Genomic DNA, 25,734 nt, shown 5'->3' with positions numbered 1-25,734 from the left:
CCCATTCTTCTGGTGATGAAGAACAGAGGGTGGGGATCATTGTATCGCTGCTCAGGGGTAACGCTCAGTCTTGGGCCTTTTCGCTACCGGAGGGGGCACGGCCCCTCCGCTCGGTGGATGAATTCTTTTTAGCCCTGGGTCAGATATATGATGATCCGGATCGTATTTCTCTGGCTGAGTCTAGACTACGTCTGTTATGCCAGGGTAAACAATCCGCAGAGATATACTGCTCCGAATTTCGGAGATGGGCAGCTGATACTGGTTGGAATGATGCTGCACTCCGAAGTCAATTTTGCCATGGTCTTTCAGAGGGATTGAAAGATGCATTTTCCTTTCATGAGAGGCCTATCTCCTTGGACTCTGCTATGTCTCAGGCCGTTCGTATTGACAGGCGTCTTAGAGAGAGACGAGAGATCTCTCCTTCCTGTCCTACTCAGTCTCGGAACAGTGCAGCGGTCTCATTCTGTGCGCAGGAGTCTCAGTCGCTGTCAGCCCCTTCTGAGCAGGAGCCCATGCAGCTGGGGTTGATTGCCTCTGACAATAGAAGATTCAGCCCGCATGGGAGGGTTTGTTTTTGTTGTGGAGGTATAAATCATTTGGCAAATGTTTGTCCCTCAAGGAGATTCAGGCAGTTTTCTGGGAGTAATAAAGAGACAAAAAGGAAAAAATCTTTTAAAAATGTTCCGTCTGTTACTATTGGCAGGGTTGAGGCGGAAATTGAAGGTTTTCCGTTTGCTTGTAGTTCCCGTTTTGTCCTGCCTGCTAGGGTGGCGCTAGAGAGCAAGAGCATTTTTTGTGAGATTTTTGTGGATAGTGGAGCAGCTGTCAACCTCATTGATAATCAATTTGCAATAACTCATGGTTTCCAGGTATGCACTTTGGGAAAGGATATTCCTGTTTTTGCTATTGATTCAGCTCCACTTTCTCAGAAATCATTAAAGGGCATAGTTCACAATATCCGTTTAATTGTGAGTGATGCTCATGTTGAGGATGTGTCATGTTTCGTCCTTAGCGGTTTGCCTACTCCTCTAGTGTTGGGGCTACCCTGGTTCACTAAACATAACCCCACCATTGATTGGCAAGCGAGGCAAATAAATGGTTGGAGTAACTTTTGCAGAGAGAATTGCCTCATAACATCTGTTTCTGAGGTTTCTACTAAGACTGTACCACCTTTCCTCTCTGAATTTTTGGATGTCTTCTCTGAGAGTGGAGTTCAGGGTTTGCCTCCGCACAGGGAGTATGATTGCCCTATTAATCTCATCCCAGGTGCCAAGCTGCCTAAATCTCGTTTATACAATCTCTCCCAACCTGAGAGGGTCGCTATGCGGGCTTATATCTCTGAGAGTTTGAGAAAAGGACACATACGACCCTCGAAGTCACCTGTTGCCGCTGGTTTTTTCTTTGTTAAGAAAAAAGATGGTTCTTTAAGACCTTGTCTGGATTTCAGGGAGCTGAACAGTATCACTATTCGTGATCCTTATCCGCTTCCTCTGATCCCGGACCTGTTTAACCAGGTTGTTGGGGCTAAAGTCTTTTCCAAATTAGACCTAAGAGGGGCATACAACCTGGTTAGGGTCAGAGAAGGAGACGAATGGAAGACGGCTTTCAATACCCCTGAGGGCCATTTTGAGAATTTGGTTATGCCTTTTGGTTTGATGAATGCCCCAGCCGTTTTTCAGCATTTCGTCAACAGCATTTTTTATCATTTAATGGGAAAATTTGTATTAGTGTATTTGGATGACATTTTGATTTTTTCTCCTGATTTCAAGACTCATAAGGAACACTTACGTCAGGTCTTGCTCATTCTGCGGGAGAATAAATTATATGCGAAACTGGAAAAATGTGTGTTTGCGGTTCCAGAAATCCAATTTCTGGGGTTTCTTGTCTCCGCTTCTGGTTTTCGCATGGACCCCGAGAAGGTCCGCGCTGTGCTTGAGTGGGAGCTTCCTGAGAACCAGAAGGCGCTGATGCGTTTTTTGGGCTTTGCCAATTATTACAGGAAATTTATTTTGAATTATTCCTCTGTTGTTAAACCACTCACTGATATGACCAGAAAGGGGGTAGATTTTTCTTCCTGGTCGGTAGAGGCGCGTAAGGCCTTTTCTAATATCAAGGAGAGTTTTGCTTCCGCTCCCATCCTAGTACAACCTGATATTTCGTTACCCTTCATAGTTGAGGTTGATGCTTCTGAGGTAGGGGTGCGTGCGGTCTTGTCTCAGGGTTCCTCTCCTGCCAAATGGCAACCGTGTGCCTTTTACTCAAAGAAACTCTCCTCCGCAGAGAGAAATTATGATGTGGGAGATAGGGAATTGTTGGCCATCAAGTTGGCTTTTGAGGAATGGCGCCATTGGCTAGAGGGAGCCAGACACCCTATTACCGTGTTTACTGACCATAAAAATCTGGCCTATTTGGAGTCAGCCAAGCGTCTGAACCCGAGACAGGCCAGATGGTCTTTGTTCTTTTCAAGGTTTAATTTTGTTGTTACGTTCCGCCCTGGGGTTAAGAATGTGAAGGCAGATGCCCTGTCACGTTGTTTTCCAGGAGGTGGGAATTTTGAAGACCCGGGTCCCATTTTGGCTGAAGGTGTGGTGGTCTCTGCTCTTTTTCCTGAATTGGAGGCAGAGGTGCAGGCAGCCCAGTCAGAAGCTCCTGATCTTTGTCCTCCTGGGAGGTTGTTTGTGCCTCTCGCTTTGAGACACAAGATTTTTAAAGAACACCACGACACGGTCCTTGCTGGGCACCCGGGGGCAAGAGCCACACTGGATCTCATCGCTCGGAGATTCTGGTGGCCTGCACTTCGTAAGTCGGTTGAGGGTTTTGTGGCAGCTTGCGAGACTTGCGCTCGTGCCAAGGTCCCTCATTCACGGCCATCAGGTCCTCTCCTTCCTTTGCCCATTCCTTCCCGTCCTTGGACACATCTGTCCATGGACTTCATAACGGACTTGCCTCGTTCCTCGGGGAAGTCTGTGATTCTGGTGGTGGTGGACCGTTTTAGCAAAATGGTGCATTTTATCCCTTTCCCTGGTTTGCCCAATGCTAAGACGCTGGCGCAGGCATTTATTGACCACATTGTCAAATTGCATGGGATTCCTTCAGACATAGTCTCTGATAGGGGCACGCAGTTTGTTTCCAGATTCTGGAAGGCTTTCTGTTCTCGCTTGGGGGTTCGGTTGTCATTCTCTTCTGCTTTCCATCCGCAGTCGAATGGCCAGACAGAGCGCGTCAATCAGAATCTGGAGACATATCTGCGCTGTTTTGTGGCGGAGAATCAGGAGGATTGGTGTTCTTTTTTGTCCCTTGCTGAGTTTGCTTTAAATAACCGTCGTCAGGAGTCCTCTGATAAGTCACCATTTTTTGGTGCATATGGGTTCCATCCGCAGTTTGGGACTTTCTCGGGAGAGGGCTCTTCTGGTTTGCCTGATGAGGACAGATTCTCCTCGTCTTTGTCATCTATTTGGCAAAAGATTCAGGATAATCTAAAGAGCATGAGTGAGAGATATAAGCGTGTGGCGGATAAGAGACGTGTGCCTGGTCCGGACCTGAATGTTGGTGATCTGGTGTGGTTGTCTACCAAGAATATCAAATTGAAGGTTCCCTCCTGGAAGTTGGGTCCTAGGTTTATTGGGCCTTACAAGATCCTGTCTGTCATCAATCCTGTTGCCTACCGTCTTGATCTTCCTCAGACTTGGAAGATCCATAATGTTTTTCATAAGTCCTTATTGAAACCTTATGTTCAACCTATTGTACCCTCGCCTTTGCCTCCTCCTCCGATTATGGTTGATGGAAATCTTGAATTTCAGGTCTCTAGGATTGTGGATTCTCGTCTTGTCCGCGGTTCCCTCCAGTACCTCGTTCATTGGGAGGGTTATGGTCCTGAGGAGAGGATGTGGGTCCCAGTGACGGACATTAAGGCCTCTCGTCTCATCAGGGCTTTCCATAGGTCCCATCCTGAGAAGGTGGGCCCTGAGTGTCCGGAGTCCACTCCTAGAGGGAGGGGTACTGTCACAGCCAGACAGCTGAGAAGCGCTGACAGGAGCTTCTCAGATCCTCCTCCTTGAATTTCTTTGTTTTGGTTTAGTTTCTCATCTCGTTAGTCTATCTCAGCTGTCATGCAGTCAGACTGATCGATACCCTTTAAGTTCCTCCCCATAATGCAGTAGTGTGCGGCTGATACAACTTCCTGGAGTGTGTGTGCATGCTGTTCCCAGTTCCCAGTCGTCAGTAGTCTGCAGATAAGTGCTGTTTATGTATTTATGTTTTTGTCTTTTCTGGATCCAGGTGACCCTGACTCCCTCTGTGTCAGTGTAGGGAGCCGGTGGTCGTGTCCCTTCACTATTGTAGGGTCTTCAGGTAATAGATAGCCGAGGAACGTGGATATGCGGCCATCCACCTTTGGGGTGTTCGCATAGGCTGAGCAGTGAGGGAGAGCGGCAGCTCTATTGCAGGGGTCTCCCTTTGTTCCTTAGTTGTGGATCCAGAGAGACATTGTTTATATGGTATTGTCTTGTTTCCTGTACACCATCCGTGACACTTTCACACTTGCGGCAGTGTGACCCGGCGGGCAGTTCAGTCATCGGAACTGCCCGCCGGATCCACCGCTGACTGAAAGCATTTGTGATGCGGATCCGTCTCACAAATGCATTGCAAGAACGGATCCGTCTCCCTGCTTGTCATGCGGACAGACGGATCCGTCTTGTATCTTTTTTCACATTTTTACCAATCTGCGCATGCGCAGGCCGGAAGGGCGGATCCTGCATTCCAGTATTTTGAATGCCGGATCCGGCACTAATACCTTCCTATGAGAAAAAATGCAGGATCCGGCATTCAGGCAAGTCTTCAGTTTTTTCCGCCGGAGATAAAACCGTAGCATTCTACGGTTTTCTCTTTTGTCTGATCGGTCAAAACGACTGAACTGAAGACATCCTGAACGGATTACTCTCCATTCAGAATGCATGGGGATAAAACTGATCAGTTCTTTTCCAGTATAGAGCCCCTAGGACGGAACTCTATGCCGGAAATTAAAAACGCTACTGTGAAAGTACCCTAATAATGCAACTTTTGACTACTTTAACGACCGTATGTATTTTGCGGTCCGCAAAAAACATATCCGCAAAAAATACGGATGACATCCGTATTTTGCGGAACGGAACAGCTGGCCCCTAATAGAACAGTCGTATCCTTGTCCGTAATGTGGACAATAGGACATGTTCTATTTTTTTGCGGAACGGAAATACAGACATACGGAAACTAAATGCACACGGAGTAGCTTCCATTTTTTTGTGTGGACCCATTGAAATGAATGGTTCCGTATAAGGTCAGCAAAAAAAAAAAAACACGGAACGGACACGGAAAGAAAATACATTCGCGTGCAAGAGGCCTAACTCTGGGCTTATGAGTCTAGTGAGTGGTCCTACTTAAAGACTGACAGCGCGCTTTGTATGTGCAGTCACACGGAGAAAGCCATCTGATTGAGTGAGATCATCCACTGGTATTATACATTTTACATATATATATATATAATATCTTTTCAGTTCCTCCTGCTCTAAACCGCTAAACCATGCTGCCTGCAGATAGGGCAGCACTTTCAATATGATATATTCTTGCTGCCCCTAATGGGAAAGTTGGGGTCATCTCTCTCATCAAAAGTTACCTTAGCTATGAAAATGAGAAAAATACAAAGGATTAGATTCCATTTTTCATAAATGATCATTTTCTTACCATATGACACATACATTATTTTGGGGACTACAGGTAAATCCTAATATAAGCCTGCCTACAGCACAAATGTGACACTAAGCAGTCTCTTCCACAGACAGCTTAGATTCAATCTTAATGATAGCATTGACAGGATTTTTACATTTTGGAGTATATTCTGTGATTTTGTAAGTGTGCCCTTGGCTACCTGTTGGAATACAGCACCCATACAATTCTTTGGGCCCTATTGTTCTTTCAATGTGGCTCTATGTTACTTCTGTCTACCTAAGTGACACTATGGACATGAGACCATATGCTGATTCATATTTTCTTCAAGAAAAGACTGAAAGGTGTTCATGGTAGAACATTCAAGCTGTATTATTTTCTAAGATCACAATGCGATAAATTTAACCCTTTCAACCCTAGAGGATTTTCCATTTTTGCATTTCTGTTTTTCGCTCCCTGCCTTCCTGGATCCATAACTTTTTTTATTTTTCCATTCACATAATCCTATATGGGCTTGTCTTTTGCGGGACAAGTTTTACTTTTAATAGCACCATTTACTATTGATACAATGTAGTGGGAAGCTGAAAAAATTTGAAATGGGTTGGGATTGTAAAACTAAGCAACAGTTTTATTGGTTTTGTTTTTACAGTGTTCCTTGGGCGGTAAGGCTGACCTGTTACCTTAATTTTCCGGGTCAGTACAATTACAACAATACCACATTTATATAGTTTTTCTTGTGTTTTAATGCCAAAAAAAATAAAAACTTAATTTTATTTTCATCGCCATAGTCTGACCATATTCTCATATACCTTTTTCATGGTTATGTTTATGAAGCTGAGTGGGGGCTCATTTTTTGTGGAGCAATCTATAGTTTTTATTGACACCATTTTACAGTGCATACAGCTTTTAGATTTTTTATTTCATTGGGAGGTGAATTGATAATTTTAAAATATAAAAAGTAAAGTCATGTTTGTTTTTACTTTTTTATGCCACTCTATAAGAAGCAATTATTATATTGCTTCTCTCTTACTTTGCAATAAATTGCCATTGCGATTTTCTTATGGAGTCCTGCCACATGCAGAGCTCCAAAGGAAATACAACTGCAACAGCATGGGTTTCTTCAGCGAGACCGAGGCTATCACAGAGCTCCTGGGGAAAGCAACTTCATATGCCGTGGTCACAATTAACCACAGCATCTGAGGGGTTAAATGTGTGCGATCAGCGTTATTGCCGATCGCAGACATTAGCCCTAAGGGTCTCTCTGCTTGGCGTGATGGTCTAACTGAAAAAGTTAAGCAAGACTGTACGGGCCCACCAGAGCAATTCGCTTGGGGGACACATGGGGGCAATGACCCCCCTTTATATTGCATTTATATTAGGTAGCTCTTGCTCTCTCTATCCCCCCCCCCTTTTTTTCTCTCCCGCCTTATTTTTCAGGTAAAATTACCTTAGTCAAGGTTTGAAGAAGCTGAATCCGGTTGGAGCTGGTTCTTGTTTACACAGAAGAATTTGGATGGCAACTGAAGCTGAGCTCCTGATTGGTTACTGCCTGTTGCTGGGGGAGATTTATAGCGCTCTGATTTGTTCTTGCCCGCACGGCGGGAATTTCGCACCCTTTATATTTGCAGGGTCGGCGCTACTTCAGGGCAGTTGACGCGGATCTGGACAGCGCTGACCGGGATGGATGATCTGCTGCGTCAACTCATTGTGAGAGCGGAGTCTGCCGGCGGTGAAGACTGGCTGAAGACTTGCCTGATGATGCCGCCGTCGCTTCTGCCGCCAGCATCGCGCCGCCGCTGATGATTCCGGCTGATGAAGAGAAGGGGCCGGAAGACAGAAGAACCATGCCGGAGCTGCGCATGGATGAGCCATTGGTTACCCAGTGCCGGGGGGAGAAGTTCTCTGCGCTTCCTTGCAAAAGAGCTCGTAAAGCTAGAAGCGCTTTTACTCCTCCTCCTCCGGAGGCGGGGCGCCGGTGCAACAGCAGGGAAGATGGTGTGGCCTCAGGCCGGAGCCTGAGGTCCTCCAGGAGCAGCGTGAGAAGAGGACAGAGTGACGGAGCGCTCTGTACAACGGCTCCCAGCACCAGCAGGGGGCAGCGTCATCAACAAGCTGCCAGAGAAGTTCTACGTCATCAGCAAGTGAAATTTTATCAGCACAGGCCAGCGCTTCTCAAGGAGCCCAGCAGGAAGAATTAGAGGCTGTTGAGAGGCTCCCACCTCCAGTGGTTGAGCTGTCTCCGGGCCCCTTAAGAAGATCACCACACCAGTCAGCTGCAGCCTCTGGTCCAGTTCAGGAGGGACAGCCTGTGGGTGAGAATTTCAATGTTCTGTCTGTGTCTGATTCAGTGTTAGCTGGTTTGGTAAAGCTGCTAGTGGAAGCTACTGGCAGGCAAAGGGTTAATTCAGCTTCAGATGTCTGGAGCTCTAAGTCTGATCAAGTAGTTAAGCCGCCTAGTGTTGAGAGTGCTGTGTCCTACCTAATGTTGAAAAAGGTGCTGGTGTAAAGGAGACTTGTTTTAAGGAAGCTTTAGCTTGTAATGTTTCACCGCTTGGTTTTCATTTGAGTAGTAACATCAAAGAACGTGTTTGACGAATGGAATATGTGGAGTTAATGTCATTATTGCCGTCCGCCAAAGAGCAGGTGGTTAGAAAAGAAGATAGAGTGGATGATGAAAGAAAGCGTTTTCTCCCCAGGTCCTTTAATAATTGGCTGCAAGCCTTTTGTATTTATTCTGCAGTACTGGGTGAGAAGCATCCTGAACTTTGTTCGGGTCTCTTTCAGCATCTTGACATAATTATAGAAGCGTACCGGAATTTTGGTGGAATCGCGTGGTTCCAGTACGACGAGACATTCCGTCAAAAGCTGGCGGTGCATCCGTCTCTTAAATGGGGGGTGAAGGACATTGGTCTGTGGGTGAATTTGATGTTGCCCCAGAAAACTGTTCCAATTAAAGCATCCAATCCTTCACAAACCAATATGAGAAAAGGCGTGTGTTTTGCCTTTAACAAATCCACATGTAAATGGTTGAGTAATTGTCGTTTTAAACATGAGTGTTCTTTTTGTGGAGGTACGCACCCAATGTCACGTTGTTTCAAAAGCAACTCCCAGTCTGGCCAGCAGTAACCAAATACCATGGAGCAAATTTCAAAAAGCATAGAGTCCTGTGAGGTTAGCAGAAATGCGACCGTGGCTCGTCCGTTATCCAGATCATCAGAAAGCTGAGTTACTTTTTAGGGGGTTTCAGAATGGTTTTGATGTTCCGCAGTTCCTGGGTGTTGGTTGCTGCTGGGTGGAGAATTTAAAATCCGTATCTATGCATAAAGAAGCAGTTAGAAAAAAATTACAAAAAGAACTTGATTTGGATAGAATTGCTGGTCCTTTTACAGAGCCTCCTTTTGAGAACTTTAGGCTTTCTCCTTTGGGCGTTGTGCCAAAGAAGGAGCCAGGCGACTTTAGGCTTATTCCTCACCTGTCATTTCCTGAAAAAAGCTCTTTGAACGACATGGTGGATAAATCAAAGGCCTCGGTTGTTTATGCTTCATTTGACAATGCGTTAGCCCTGTTACAGTCTTTTGGTAAGGGAGCCTTATTGCAAAGGCAGACATTAAGTCAGCATTTCGTTTATTGCCAGTTTCGCCATCAGGTTTTAATTCGTTAGGTTTTCAGTTTGATGGTTATTTTTATTTCGATAAATGTCTCCCAATGGGTTTTTCCTTGTCTTGTTATTATTTTGAAGCATTTTCCTCGTTCATACAGTGGGTTATGGATTTTGATATAAAAAGAGGTGGTGTTTTACACTACCTAGATGATTTTTTGTTTGTCGGATTTCCTGATTCTAATCTTTGTTCGGAATTGTTAGTTAGATTTTTAGACATTTGTTCTTGTTTTGGTATTCCTATAGCAGCAGAGAAAACTGTTTTTCCTTGTTTATGTTTAGAATTTTTGGGGATTGTTATTGATGCTGAGTATATGGTATTTAGGCTACCGGTTGAAAAAATAAACAAAATCAGGTTTTTATTAAGGTCATTGTTGAGGAAGAAGAAATGCAGTCTTTGTTAGGGTATTTGAATTTCGCTAGTAGAGTTATTCCTATAGGAAGGGTTTTCTGTAGACGTCTTTATTTTTCTACTAGGGGTTTGGTGTCTCCAAGTTCCCATATTAGATTGACAAAATGTTTGAAGGACGATATGTCTATTTGGCTCAAATTTTTACAGGACTTTAATGGTTCTAGTTGTTGGCAGGAGGAATTTGTGGAATCTGACGCCTTGGGCTTGTTTACGGATGCAGCTGGAAGCTGTGGCTATGGGGCATTGTGGAATGGCAAATGGTCAGCGGAGAAGTGGCCATCATCATATTAGATTGACAAAATGTTTGAAGGACGATATGTCTATTTGGCTCAAATTTTTACAGGACTTTAATGGTTCTAGTTGTTGGCAGGAGGAATTTGTGGAATCTGACGCCTTGGGCTTGTTTACGGATGCAGCTGGAAGCTGTGGCTATGGGGCATTGTGGAATGGCAAATGGTCAGCGGAGAAGTGGCCATCATCCTGGGTGCTCACCGGTCTTACAAAAAATATTGTTCTTTTGGAGCTTTTTCCGGTGATTGTGGCAATTGTTTTATGGGGTTGTGATTATAGGAATAAAAGGATATTATTACATTCAGATAATAAAGGGGTTTGTTTTGCCATTAACACTCTTTCTTCAAAATGTGATGTAGTAGTTAAACTGTTGAGACATTTAGTTCTTTTTTGTATGCAGTATAATATATGGATTAAAGCTAAGTATATAGTGGGTTCATCAAATGTTTTAGCTGATGCATTATCTCGTTTTCAGTTTTTGAGATTTCGGGAAGTAGCTCCAGAAGCGGATGTGGAGGGGAGTCCGTGCCCTCGTCACTTATGGGATCTGATATGGGACTAATATGTGATTCTATTAAACAATCTTTGGCCCCAAGAACATGGGCGGCTTATGCTGCTGCATGGCATGAATGGTTGAATTTTGTTAATTCGGTTGCAGTTAGTGTTAATGTAAACAATTTAAGTTATGGGTTGCTGTTTGTTGCTAGTTTATTTAAAAGGAACCTGGCCCCTTCATCTGTCTCTAGGATAGTGGCAGGTATTTCATTTTTTCTGAAATTATATGGTAACCAGCCATTATCGTCCCATTTCCAAGTTAAGCAGATGCTTAAAGGGTATAGGAGAGGCCTGTCAAACATAGACAATAGGAGACCGATTTCTATTCCCTTACTGTTTGATTTATGTAATTCGCTGCCTAAAGTGTGTTTTTATCATTTTGAGTCTTTGCTTTTCCGTACAGCTTTTGTTTTAGCATTTTTTTGCGGCTTTAAGGATCAGTGAGTTAGTTGCGGTTAGCCGCAAAGTTTGTTCTGGTTTAGACTTCTCGGATGTTTCTTTACAAGGTAATGTGGTTGAGATTTTTCTTAAAAGATCTAAGACGGATCAATATGGGAGGGGTAGATTCATTAGATTAAATGCTTGGGTGGGTTCTAATTTATGTCCGGTTATGGCTGTGAAGTCTTGGCTGGAGGTTCGCTCAGCTCTGAGTGGCCCATTTTTAGTGCATAGAGATTTCTCTCCTCTCACTAGATTCCAATTCAGTTCAGTATTAAAGAAATGTTTGATTTTGTTGGGTCATGGTTCTTGTAAAATATCATCCCATTCCTTCAGGATTGGTGCCGCTACGGAGGCGGCGCGTTTCGGGTTAGATGAGTCAATAGTCAGGAGAATTGGGCGTTGGGATTCTCATCGGGTTAAGCTGTATGTTAGGCCAGATTTAATTTTACCAGTCTGAATATTTTTCTGTTTTCACAGTCATGTTGTGGTCTGGATTGTGGGCCACTCCTTTATTTTCTGGGCTCAGAAGCGAGCTGAGAAGAGAATATATTCGGAAAAAGTTATCTTTTTATTCGGCTGACCTGCATGTTTTTTGGTGGGGAATTAGAGGGTTGGGTTGGAAGTGTGTATTGATGGGAATCCGTAAACTTTTATCAAAATGTCCGGTTCCCAATCTTATTTTGCTTCACCTTGGTGGTAATGACATAGGGAGATTGAAAACTTGTGAATTATTATGGGTTATGAAGAGGGATTTGTCTCTTCTGCAATGTTTGCTACCATATACTACATTGTTTTTTTCAGAGATAGTTCCTCGTCTGGTCTGGTCAGGTAAAGAAGGTATTTTTCTTGAGAAAATACGCAACTAAAGCTGGATGGCAACTAAAGCTGAGCTCCTGATTGGTTAATGCCTGTTGCTGGGGGAGATTTCTAGCTCTCTGATTTGTTCTTGCACACACGGCGGGAATTTCATCCCCTTTATATTTGCAGGTTCAGCGCTACTTCAGGGCAGTCGACGCGGATCTGGACAGCGCCCACCCTCCCTTAATTTTAAGCTATTTTGTCGCTGTGCTTTATTAGAGGGGCTGTATCGCTCAGTTGCTGCTGAGTGGATCTTGGTCTATATATGGATGGTTTTAAATTGGTATTTATTGTTATGGGTTATGGTTTTAATTATTAATTAATTTATTTAAATTATTTATCGGTTTTAATTTGGTTACCCTTAATAAAGCACTTAGGCCATTTCTATTCCATTAAAAGTTGTCAGTGTTGTTATTTATTTTAGTCACAAAAGAGCCAGGAAGTTAAAGAGCCAGGCAGGAAGTAGAATACATGCAGTGAGTGACTTTGACAATTATACCTGAAAATAAATCACTATTTAAAAAAAAACACAAAGAATATTCACATACAGGATATGTAATAATTTTTTTAAAATTTAATTGTCCCTTTAACCTCTTTCCAACTGCCGCCGTACGTTTAGGCAGAAGTTGGGCCTTTAAAGATGGCACCTGCTCACCAGCGCAGCCGGTGCCATAGCTGCCTGTTTTTTGCAGTTTAAAAGAGAGGACTTTTCATGGCTTTTTTTGTTTTTAACTGAGTATCTTTACATGGGTAGTACCCTCCGCTGATGCTGCTGTAATTTTTCTTTTTTTGAAATGCCCCTCGTCTGCCCCACTGTTATCCCCCAAAGTTTTGACGCCCAATATGTTAATGCTGAGCACCAGTATAGGGAGTAGGAGACGTCCGCGTTTCTCAGTGGCTATCTTCTTCTCCATGGCTGTGGCGTGTTAGATGTTACTTCAAACACTTGTTCCCAATTATAGGCCCATGTAAATGCTCATTAATCAAGTTAAATGATCTTTCATGCAGCACAAAAAAAATCATAATTTCTGAGCAGCAGATCGAGAGGTGTAAACATTGATCTGCTGTCCAGAAACAATGAATCTGTATTAGGACGAATAATGTCAATAGGCATTACTTGTCTCCATACAGTGTAAGTGATTGCAGCATGTAAATGCAGCTCTTGACCTCCAACGACGAGCAGGCAATTAATGAAAAGAAACAGTCCCTTCCTGATAACTGCCTGTTCAGTCAAGCATTATAAAACTGCCATTGCGGTTATCCCAATTCTACACCTACTATTATCATGAGGATTACCCATCAGATAACATTTTCCCCTCACTGCAGCAACAAACTGACAATAGATTACCTATCTATATAGGAGATGTATCTCACTCTGCTGACTGCTACAGATGGACAGTATTTTGTATTTAATTTTCAGTGGTATAGTGCTGCTAAAATGAAAAATAGCCAATAATTCAAAAAAATATATATTTTCTATGAATATTGAGTTTAAAAATACCTCTTTCTGATGGAAGTGTCCTTTCTAGTAAATAATTCTGGTAAATGACATTGCAATAATTTGTTATTCTGTTACATATCCAACTTTACCGAAACCATTTTTGTTTCACATGATATGTTTCCTTTTTTCATTTACACTAGAAACGTGTGAGAATAAGGTGACAGTCTCAAGATACAATAAATAGAATTTATCTGGACACTGAGAGGAAGATGAGCCATGTGCTTACCAGTATTCACAGATGCCTTTGCTCTCAGGAGAAGCCGTATGCAATCTGGTTTATTATATTTCACTGCATAATGTAGGGCTGTTTGTCCATCTGCTGTAACTTTATCCACAGCTCCCCTGTGAAAGCAGAGTCAGCCATCCAGTAAAACAGAGAAAACTAATATATATATATATATATATATATATATATATATATATATATATACATACACACATATACACACACACATTAATGAAATGATAGACGTCAGTGCTCCGCCTGATTACGCAGATGTACATACCCATTTTGGATGAGGAAATCTACTATTGGGAGGGAATTTTTCTCACTCATATAGACAGCAAAGTGAAGGGGATGCTCCGGATGATCCTTTCACAATAGGGAACACAAAGTTTTTTTTAAACTGCTTGGGACAGACACATACCTGCAGAAGATTGTAGTAATCTAATAAGTGTGGTCAATACCTGATTGTCCACCGAGGGAAGGGGTTTACTCAGATCTGCCCCATTCGCCATGCACTGCAGTAGGGACACCAAGTCATGCTGTTGAATGGCCTCTCTAATCCCAATCAGAACATTGCTTTTTTCTCTGTCCACAAAGTTGTGTTCCACATATTTTGCAGTGATATAATCTTTCCTAGAAGCCCTATAAATAAGACAAAGTGATCCCTATAGAAATAATTCACGTATAGGCTTCCAAAAGAGAGCCACTGACAGCATTTAAAGCATCATTGCAATATCATTAATATCATTTGTGGTCCTCACTTTTTATGAGAAATCAAAAAACACGGCATTGAAAGGGCCTCTATACTTTATTACAAAGCTGACCCATAAGCAGCAATCAACACTCGGTACAACTTCTTAAAGGGGTATTCCCATCACAGACAATGGGGGCATATTGGTAGGATATGCCCCAAATATCTGATAGGTGTGGGTCCCACCTCTAGGACCTGGACATACCCCGGTAATGGAGCGGGGAAGGTGGCGGAGGACGCACTGTGCATGCGCAGCCGCCCTCAATTCATTTCTATGGGGCCACCGAGAACGGAGCAGGGAGAGTGGTGGCCGCACATATCAGACAATGGGGGCATATTCTAGTGATATGCCCCCATTGTCTGTAATGGGAATACACTTTTAATATACACTTTGTCCCAGCGGTGAAGATGCTTCGTGGGCGAGACATTCAAGATTTGCTCTGCAACATCTATACCATTCTTACTGATGACTAATGGGCAACTACATCCTTTTGTGCTATTGTGTCAGCAACAAACAAATTGCCTTCTTATATGTATTATGCAACTGGGTTATTCTCTTTATGGTATACTAAGATTTTTTCCACAGAAAATTTAGAATGTGTGCGTCTATTCCTCAGATACTCAAGCACAGTTTTCATTCCATACAACACCATACTAAAATATGTGGTATTGTATGTGCTCAATGTGTGGAAATGAGGATTAGCCCCTTCCAGACACAGTACCTTCACCTTCCTGACCATGTCTATCTTTGCAAATCTGACATGTGTCCCTTTATGTGGTAATAACTTTGGAATATTTTTACTTATCCAAGCCATTCTGAGGATGTTGTCTCGTGACACATTAGTGGTGAATTTGGGTTGATATGTAGTATAGGACAGAAGGAGCTGAGCAGATTCATATATACAATAGTTTTGAGGGAAAAGATTCAATAAAATGTGAAATTTTATACATTTAAATCTCTGCTCTTTCTGAGTTCAAGATGGCCCAATCAGATATTATCAGCGACTGATAGCATTCTCTGTGTAAGGGTGCGTTAAGAAGACCGTTCTGGGTCCGCATCTGTTCCGTAATTTTATGAAATGGGTGCGAACCCATTCATTTAAATGGGCCGAAAAAGATGCAGTCAGCACATTGTGTGCGGTCTGCATCTGTACTTCTGTTCCACGGCCCCGCAATTGCGGACAGGAATAGGCTTTTCTATATAGCGTTGGCCGTGTGCATGCCGCAAAATGCAGAACTCGCACGGCCTTTATACATGTTTTGTGGATCCGAAATTTGCAGACCACAAAACACATACAGTCATGTGAAAGTGTGTATACATAGATAACTGTCAGTCACTGATAGTTGTGCATTGGATGGCCTTAAAGGGAACCTGTCACCAGTTGTATGGTGTCCTAACTAAGGGCAACATAAATAAGTGACTGATTCTCTTAGCACAATGCTGGGTCACTTTCTTTAATTGACCCAGTCAATCTGCCAACATCTTGTATTGAAAAGCTCCAGCTGATAATGATGAGTCCTGAATATTTATGAGCTCCTGACTCTCCCCACCTACCTGCTGCTGATTGACAGTTTTTTTCCATAAGATTCAGCAGCAGGTGGGCAGGGGAGTGGCTATAGCTCTGAATTAAATAAACGCCGGACTCAATGACATCACGCTGGACTCCAATCAGCTCATTAGCATGCAGCATCTTTGTGTGTACATTATGAGGTAACCATCTGTCACACCACTAAGTGAATACATCTAAGGTACTTTTTAGTAGTTAATGATTGTATATAATTAGTTAGATTATAATCAAATATCCACATGACAGGTTCCCTTTAAGTTCAGAAAGAGCAGAGTTTTAAATGTATAAAGTTACAAGTTTTACTGAATCTTATCCCATAAAACTATATGTCAATCTGCTCAACTCCTCCTGCCCTATAACCTGCTGCTTACAAAGTGCACTGCATTTTAGGGTCCATTCACACATCCGTGTGTTTTGCGGATCCACGGATCCGCAAAACACGGACAGCAGCAATGTGCGTTCCGCATTTTGCAGACCGCACATTGCCGGCACTAAGAGAATATGCCTATTCTTGTCCGCTATTGCGGACAAGAATAGGACATGTTCTATTTTTTTCAGGATCGGAATTGCGGACCCGGAAGTGCGGGTCTGCAATTCCGGATCGGGGCCGCATGTCAGACGGCCCCATAGAAATGTATGGGTCCGCAATTCCGTTCCGCAAAATGCAGAATGGAATTGCGGATGTGTGAATGGAGCCTTATGGTGACAGGTTCTCATTTATAGTAGTACTTTTGTTCTTGTTCCAGCCTTGACACTGATATCATTATCCATCCTGTGTGTTTAAATTAAAAAAAACAGCACCTGGTGTGCATGAAATGTTCAACAGCACTTACATGTCACTGCTGGATTTGGGCTTGGGATTTGGTGTTGGAAGAGATACTTCAAAAACATCATTGAATTTGGCATTTCCAATCGAAACTGCAATCTGAAGAAGCACAGAGCAATATTAGGATAGAATTCACTATATGGTATGTTGGAAGAGACTGGTCTGTTCAACTATAATGTGATACCTACCAAGAGTTCAGAAGTGCTCAGTAAGTCAAGAGTTAAAGACTGAACCCGTGAGTAGCGCACTCCTAAATCGCGATGAATCCCAGAACACTCAATGCAGATGAGAATTCCTAAATTGGTGGATACCCAGGAGGGTTCTGGGATTGTACATAAGAATAAGAAAGGGGAAGAATAAAGTAAATGTGAACCATAAAAGGAGAAAGATAAAGAAAAATGGCAAATTACCAGGAGCTCCGCAGTCACAGCACACTTGGTTCCCAGGTAAGGACCTAATCTCATTAATGATCTGCTTTGCCAGTTGGTTGGAGTGGTCATTTGACCCTGTATCTCCGCTGAAGGCTGCGTTCAAGGACTCATCTTTACTGTTTTGAAGCACTGATATCCATCTTTATGAAAAGGAAAATGATCAAAGAATATGTAAGTTTGTGCTTATGTATATAGGCCACTACAATCTGTCCATTTTACATTAGAAACCACATCATAATACAAAGTGCCTGCATAATGACACTGCATGCAAGTGGACATGTCACCAACTCCAAAATATATCCTATACTCAATGTTTGCGTCATCTTGATTTTAAAGGGGTTGTCTCATCGCCGTCATACATGAGGATTCCTGTTTGGCAGACTTCAGATGACGACAGCTGCAAGGAAAATTATGTTGAGGGAACAACTAATTCTCCCCTCTTAATAACGGTTGTCTGTAGTCAGACCACCCCTTTAGGATTAGTAACACTATAAGGGAGATTTATCAGAACTCATGTAAAGAAAAACACAGCAACCAATGAGATTCCACCTTTCATTTTCCAAAGAATCTCTGAAAAATTAAAGGTGGACCCTGATTGGTTGCTATGGGCAACTAAGCCAGTTCTACTTTACACCAATTTTGATAAATGTACCCTATGAATTACTTATCAAGGTCAACCATGTGGCATCAAGAACCATCACTTTTCTACAGCACATTATCAGATGATCTTCCAGGGGCACTATTTCAAATCATGTACATACACAAGGGACCATGTAATGGTTCTTTCTTTAGTAACAGAAAGAGTTGCAGTCAAGACCACACTAAGCACTCCTAAAGAGTACCTGTCAGCAGTTTTTACCATGCTAAACTGCTGATGGTGCTAAATAAGGGCTGGGGAGAGCACAACAAACATACCTTTTATCTTCAGGAGTAGTGAAAAGGTGAACTTTTTTTTTGCCATATACTGCTCCCGCTCTCAAGGAAAAGCTTCACCCTGAAGTGCTCTCTGCATTGAAAAGCTTTGCAGCCCCTACTCTCTGCTCTGAGTGACAGATGTAGTGGTCTTCTGGGTGGATGCTACAGCTGTCACTCAGAGAAAAGGGGAGGAGCTGTGAAACAGCTCATGCAAAGAGTACTTCAGAGTGAAGCTCTGCCTTCAGTGCAGTTAATGATCAAAATCCGGCAGAATATACAGTACAGACCAAAAGTTTGGACACACCTTCTCATTCAAAGAGTTTTCTTTATTTTCATGACTATGAAGGCATCAAAACTATGAATTAACACATGTGGAATTATATACATAACAAACAAGTGTGAAACAACTGAAAATATGTCATATTCTAGGTTCTTCAAAGTAGCCACCTTTTGCTTTGATTACTGCTTTGCACACTCTTGGCATTCTCTTGATGAGCTTCAAGAGGTAGTCCCCTGAAATGGTTTTCACTTCACAGGTGTGCCCTGTCAGGTTTAATAAGTGGAATTTCTTGCCTTATAAATGGGGTTGGGACCATCAGTTGCGTTGAGGAGAAGTCAGGTGGAGACACAGCTGACAGTCCTACTGAATAGACTGTTAGAATTAGTATTATGGCAAGAAAAAAGCAGCTAAGTAAAGAAAAATGAGTGGCCATCATTACTTTAAGAAATGAAGGTCAGTCAGTCAGCCGAAAAATTGGGAAAACTTTGAAAGTAAGGGCTATTTGACCATGAAGGAGAGTGATGGGGTGCTGCGCCAGATGACCTGGCCTCCACAGTCACCGGACCTGAACCCAATGAAGATGGTTTGGGGTGAGCTGGACCGCAGAGTGAAGGCAAAAGGGCCAACAAGTGCTAAGCATCTCTGGGAACTCCTTCAAGACTGTTGGAAGACCATTTCAGGGGACTACCTCTTGAAGCTCATCAAGAGAATGCCAAGAGTGTGCAAAGCAGTAATCAAAGCAAAAGGTGGCTACTTTGAAGAACCTAGAATATGAGATATTTTCAGTTGTTTCACACTTGTTTGTTATGTATATAATTCCACATGTGTTAATTCATAGTTTTGATGCCTTCATAGTCATGAAAATAAAGAAAACTCTTTGAATGAGAAGGTGTTTCCAAGCTTTTGGTCTGTACTGTATGTTCATATTCTCACTGCTCCTGATATTAAAAGCTCCCTCCACAAAAGATATGTTTGTACTGTTCTCCCCTGCCCATATCTAGGGCTGTCAGAAGTTTAGCATGGTCACTGCTAAATGAAAAAGATTCCCTTTACAACTGGCCTCCCTAATGTTATTTAGATAGTATCTAATAGATATTCTAAGCAAACGTATTTGTCTAGTGCAGGGATCAGCAACCTCTGGCATTCCAGGTGTTCTGAAACTACAACTCCCAGAATGCTTACTTCACTTTTATAGGTGTTATAAGAACAGCCAAGCATGTTTGCATGCTGGGAGTTGTAGTTTAACAGCAGCTGGATTGCTGAAGGTTGCTGATCCCTGGTCTAGTGACAGAATCCCTAAAACTGCATCTCCACCTTGTAATGTTATATCGTTAGGAAATGCCATGATATTATGGTAAGTCGGGGACCAACCTTTTGAAAACAAAGGGGCTGAGGTCTCTTTTGCCTTTCTCCTACACAACAATGCTCCTAGCGATCTGCAGCACAACTCTGTCCAAGTTAGGGTGGGTTCACACTAGCGTTAGGGATTCCGTTAAAAAATGGTTATAACGGAAAATAACGGAATCCATAAGACGGAAGGACGGATCCGTTCTTCTGCCTATAGACTTGTATTATGACTGAATGCAAAACGGAAGCCTTTAACCACCTCCGGACCGCCTAACGCAGGATCGCGTTCCGGAGGTGGCAGCGCTGCGCACAGTCACGCATATACGCGTCATCTCGCGAGACGCGAGATTTCCTGTGAACGCGCGCACACAGGCGCGCGCGCTCACAGGAACGGAAGGTAAGAGAGTTGATCTCCAGCCTGCCAGCGGCGATCGTTCGCTGGCAGGCTGGAGATGTGTTTTTTTTAACCCCTAACAGGTATATTAGACGCTGTTTTGATAACAGCGTCTAATATACCTGCTACCTGGTCCTCTGGTGGTCCCCTTTGTTTGGATCGACCACCAGAGGACACAGGTAGCTCAGTAAAGTAGCACCAAGCACCACTACACTACACTACACCCCCCCCCCATCACTTATTAACCCCTTATTAGCCCCTGATCACCCCTAATCACCCCTGATCACCCCATATAGACTCCCTGATCACCCCCCTGTCATTGATTACCCCCCTGTCATTGATCAACCCCCTGTAAAGCTCCATTCAGACGTCCGCATGATTTTTACGGATCCACTGATAGATGGATCGGATCCGCAAAACGCATCCGGACGTCTGAATGAAGCCTTACAGGGGCATGATCAATGACTGTGGTGATCACCCCATATAGACTCCCTGATCACCCCCCTGTCATTGATTACCCCCCTGTCATTGATTACCCCCCTGTAAAGCTCCATTCAGATGTCCGCATGATTTTTACGGATGCACTGATACATGGATCGGATCCGCAAAACGCATCCGGTCGTCTGAATGAAGCCTTACAGGGGCATGATCAATGACTGTGGTGATCACCCCCCTGTCATTGATTACCCCCCTGTAAAGCTCCATTCAGATGTCCGCATGATTTTTACGGATGCACTGATAGATGGATCGGATCCGCAAAACGCATCCGGACGTCTGAATGAAGCCTTACAGGGGCATGATCAATGACTGTGGTGATCACCCCATATAGACTCCCTGATCACCCCCCTGTCATTGATTACCCCCCTGTCATTGATTACCCCCCTGTAAAGCTCCATTCAGATGTCCGCATGATTTTTACGGATGCACTGATAGATGGATCGGATCCGCAAAACGCATCCGGACGTCTGAATGAAGCCTTACAGGGGCATGATCAATGACTGTGGTTATCACCCCATATAGACTCCCTGATCACCCCCCTGTCATTGATTACACCCCTGTCATTGATCACCCCCTGTAAAGCTCCATTCAGATGTCCGCATGATTTTTACGGATGCACTGATACATGGATCGGATCCGCAAAACGCATCCGGTCGTCTGAATGAAGCCTTACAGGGGCATGATCAATGACTGTGGTGATCACCCCCCTGTCATTGATTACCCCCCTGTAAAGCTCCATTCAGATGTCCGCATGATTTTTACGGATGCACTGATAGATGGATCCGATCCGCAAAACGCATCCGGACGTCTGAATGAAGCCTTACAGGGGCATGATCAATGACTGTGGTGATCACCCCATATAGACTCCCTGATCACCCCCCTGTCATTGATCACCCCCCTGTCATTGATTACCCCCCTGTAAAGCTCCATTCAGATGTCCGCATGATTTTTACGGATGCACTGATAGATGGATCCGATCCGCAAAACGCATCCGGACGTCTGAATGAAGCCTTACAGGGGCATGATCAATGACTGTGGTGATCACCCCATATAGACTCCCTGATCACCCCCCTGTCATTGATTACCCCCCTGTAAAGCTCCATTCAGATGTCCGCATGATTTTTACGGATGCACTGATAGATGGATCGGATCCGCAAAACGCATCCGGACGTCTGAATGAAGCCTTACACGGGCGTGATCAATGACTGTGGTTATCACCCCATATAGACTCCCTGATCACCCCCCTGTCATTGATCACCCCCCTGTCATTGATCACCCCCCTGTCATTGATCACCCCCCTGTCATTGATCACCCCCCTGTCATTTATCACCCCCCTGTCATTTAGCACCCCTCTGTAAGGCTCCATTCAGATATTTTTTTGGCCCAAGTTAGCAGAATTTTATTTTTTTTTTCTTACAAAGTCTCATATTCCACTAACTTGTGTCAAAAAATAAAATCTCACATGAACTCACCATACCCCTCACGGAATCCAAATGCGTAAAATTTTTTAGACATTTATATTCCAGACTTCTTCTCACGCTTTAGGGCCCCTAGAATGCCAGGGCAGTATAAATACCCCACATGTGACCCCATTTCGGAAAGAAGACACCCCCAGGTATTCCGTGAGGGGCATATTGAGTCCATGAAAGATTGAAATTTTTGTCCCAAGTTAGCGGAACGGGAGACTTTGTGAGAAAAAAATTAAAAATATCAATTTCCGCTAACTTGTGCCAAAAAAAAAAAATTTCTATGAACTCGCCATGCCCCTCATTGAATACCTTGGGGTGTCTTCTTTCCAAAATGGGGTCACATGTGGGGTATTTATACTGCCCTGGCATTCTAGGGGCCCCAAAGCGTGAGAAGAAGTCTGGTATCCAAATGTCTAAAAATGCCCTCCTAAAAGGAATTTGGGCACCTTTGCGCATCTAGGCTGCAAAAAAGTGTCACACATCTGGTATCGCCGTACTCAGGAGAAGTTGGGGAATGTGTTTTGGGGTGTCATTTTACATATACCCATGCTGGGTGAGAGAAATATCTTGGTCAAATGCCAACTTTGTATAAAAAAATGGGAAAAGTTGTCTTTTGCCAAGATATTTCTCTCACCCAGCATGGGTATATGTAAAATGACACCCCAAAACACATTCCCCAACTTCTCCTGAATACGGCGATACCAGATGTGTGACACTTTTTTGCAGCCTAGGTGGGCAAAGGGGCCCATATTCCAAAGAGCACCTTTAGGATTTCACAGGTCATTTACCTACTTACCACACATTAGGGCCCCTGGAAAATGCCAGGGCAGTATAACTACCCCACAAGTGACCCCATTTTGGAAAGAAGACACCCCAAGGTATTCTGTGAGGGGCATGGCGAGTTCCTAGAATTTTTTATTTTTTGTCACAAGTTAGTGGAAAATGCTTATTTTTTTTTTTTTTTTTTTTTTTCATACAAAGTCTCATATTCCACTAACTTGTGACAAAAAATAAAAACTTCCATGAACTCACTTTGCCCATCAGCGAATACCTTGGGGTCTCTTCTTTCCAAAATGGGGTCACTTGTGGGGTAGTTATACTGCCCTGGCATTCTAGGGGCCCAAATGTGTGGTAAGGAGTTTGAAATCAAATTCTGTAAAAAATGACCTGTGAAATCCGAAAGGTGCTCTTTTGAATATGGGCCCCTTTGCCCACCTCGGCTGCAAAAAAGTGTCACACATCTGGTATCTCCGTAATCGGGAGAAGTTGGGGAATGTGTTTTGGGGTGTCATTTTACATATACCCATGCTGGGTGAGAGAAATATCTTGGCAAAAGACAACTTTTCCCATTTTTTTATACAAAGTTGGCATTTGACCAAGATATTTATCTCACCCAGCATGGGTATATGTAAAAAGACACCCCAAAACACATTCCTCAACTTCTCCTGAATACGGGGATACCAGATGTGTGACACTTTTTTGCAGCCTAGGTGGGCAAAGGGGCCCACATTCCAAAGAGCACCTTTCGGATTTCACAGGTCATTTACCTACTTACCACACATTTGGGCCCCTAGAATGCCAGGGCAGTATAACTACCACACAAGTGACCCCATTTTGGAAAGAAGAGACCCCAAGGTATTCGCTGATGGGCATAGTGAGTTCATGGAAGTTTTTATTTTTTGTCACAAGTTTGTGGAATATGAGACTTTGTATGAAAAAAAAAAAAAAAAAAAAAAATCATCATTTTCCACTAACTTGTGACAAAAAATAAAAAATTCTAGGAACTCGCCATGCCCCTCACGGAATACCTTGGGGTGTCTTCTTTCCAAAATGGGGTCACTTGTGGGGTAGTTATACTGCCCTGGTATTCTAGGGGCCCAAATGTGTGGTAAGGAGTTTGAAATCAAATTCAGGAAAAAATGAGGAGTGAAATCCGAAAGGTGCTCTTTGGAATATGGGCCCCTTTGCCCACCTAGGCTGCAAAAAAGTGTCACACATCTGGTATCCCCGTACTCAGGAGAAGTTGAGGAATGTGTTTTGGGGTGTCTTTTTACATATACCCATGCTGGGTGAGATAAATATCTTGGTCAAATGACAACTTTGTATAAAAAAATGGGAAAAGTTGTCTTTTGCCAAGATATTTCTCTCACCCAGCATGGGTATATATAAAATGACACCCCAAAACACATTCCCCACCTTCTCCTGAGTACGGAGATACCAGATGTGTGACACTTTTTTGCAGCCTAGGTGGGCAAAGGGGCCCATATTCCAAAGAGCACCTTTCGGATTTCACAGGTCATTTTTTACAGAATTTGATTTCAAACTCCTTACCACACATTTGGGCCCCTAGAATGCCAGGGCAGTATAACTACCCCACAAGTGACCCCATTTTGGAAAGAAGAGACCCCAAGGTATTCGCTGATGGGCATAGTGAGTTCATAGAAGTTTTTATTTTTTGTCACAAGTTAGTGGAATATGAGACTTTGTAAGGAAAAAAAAAAAAAAAAAAAAAATCATCATTTTCCGCTAACTTGTGACAAAAAATAAAAAGTTCTATGAACTCACTATGCCCATCAGCGAATACCTTAGGGTGTGTACTTTCAGAAATGGGGTCATTTGTGGGGTGTTTGTACTGTCTGGGCATTGTAGAACCTCAGGAAACATGACAGGTGCTCAGAAAGTCAGAGCTGCTTCAAAAAGCGGAAATTCACATTTTTGTACCATAGTTTGTAAACGCTATAACTTTTACCCAAACCATTTTTTTTTTACCCAAACATTTTTTTTTTATCAAAGACATGTAGAACTATAAATTTAGAGCAAAATTTCTATATGGATCTCGTTTTTTTTTGCAAAATTTTACAACTGAAAGTGAAAAATGTCATTTTTTTGCAAAAAAATCGTTAAATTTCGATTAATAACAAAAAAAGTAAAAATGTCAGCAGCAATGAAATACCACCAAATGAAAGCTCTATTAGTGAGAAGAAAAGGAGGTAAAATTCATTTGGGTGGTAAGTTGCATGACCGAGCAATAAACGGTGAAAGTAGTGTAGGTCAGAAGTGTAAAAAGTGGCCTGGTCTTTCAGGGTGTTTAAGCACTGGGGGCTGAGGTGGTTAAAAGGCATTCAGTTTGCTCTCCGTCCTAATAGAAGTCTATGGAAATCAAAACGGATCCGTCTGGTTCCCGTTATGCAAGACGGAAAACAAAGTCCTGTCGACATGACTTTGTTTTCTGTCTTGCATAACAGGACCCAGACGGATCCGTTATGCTTTCCCATAGACTTCTATTAAGACGGAAAGCAAACGGAATGCCTTTTAAAGGCTTCTGTTTTGCATTCTGTCTGGGCATTCTGTTATTTTCCGTTATAACCATGTTATAACGGAAAGCCATAACGGAATCCCTAACGATAGTGTGAACCCACCCTTAATGGGGTTGGGTTGCAGAGTGAGTGGCCAGAGAAGAATTTTAAGAAGATCCTTTCATTCAGCCAGGCTCCCAGCAGTCAGACCACTACTGTTCAGAAAGTGATAGCATATTCATCACGTGTAATATTGGAAAACCCTTTAAAGCATCTTCTATAAAACTCTAGCAACGGGTATACATTTAAATTGAGAA

At 43.0% G+C, this 25,734-nt stretch overlaps 1 protein-coding gene across 2 annotated transcripts in view; it reads right to left on the bottom strand.

Annotated features, from left to right (window-relative positions):
* ASAP3 (ArfGAP with SH3 domain, ankyrin repeat and PH domain 3) overlaps nucleotides 1-25,734 on the bottom strand; it is a 112,258-nt gene that overhangs the window by 18,785 nt on the left and 67,739 nt on the right. For both annotated transcript variants that reach the window (XM_040424298.1, XM_040424297.1), the window contains exons 14-19: nucleotides 17,198-17,358; nucleotides 16,976-17,109; nucleotides 16,795-16,886; nucleotides 14,104-14,284; nucleotides 13,923-14,008; nucleotides 13,643-13,758 (exon numbers count right to left, since the gene is read on the bottom strand). In XM_040424298.1, coding sequence (XP_040280232.1) covers nucleotides 13,643-13,758; nucleotides 13,923-14,008; nucleotides 14,104-14,284; nucleotides 16,795-16,886; nucleotides 16,976-17,109; nucleotides 17,198-17,358 — 770 coding nt within the window. The remainder of the gene's footprint in view (nucleotides 1-13,642; nucleotides 13,759-13,922; nucleotides 14,009-14,103; nucleotides 14,285-16,794; nucleotides 16,887-16,975; nucleotides 17,110-17,197; nucleotides 17,359-25,734) is intronic.

This window comes from Bufo bufo, chromosome 3 (genome assembly GCF_905171765.1).
Source record: "Bufo bufo chromosome 3, aBufBuf1.1, whole genome shotgun sequence".
In the NCBI taxonomy this organism is placed as follows: Eukaryota; Metazoa; Chordata; class Amphibia; order Anura; family Bufonidae; genus Bufo; species Bufo bufo.
Note: the sequence above shows the minus strand (reverse complement) of the source record. Positions and strands in the feature narration are given on the sequence as shown.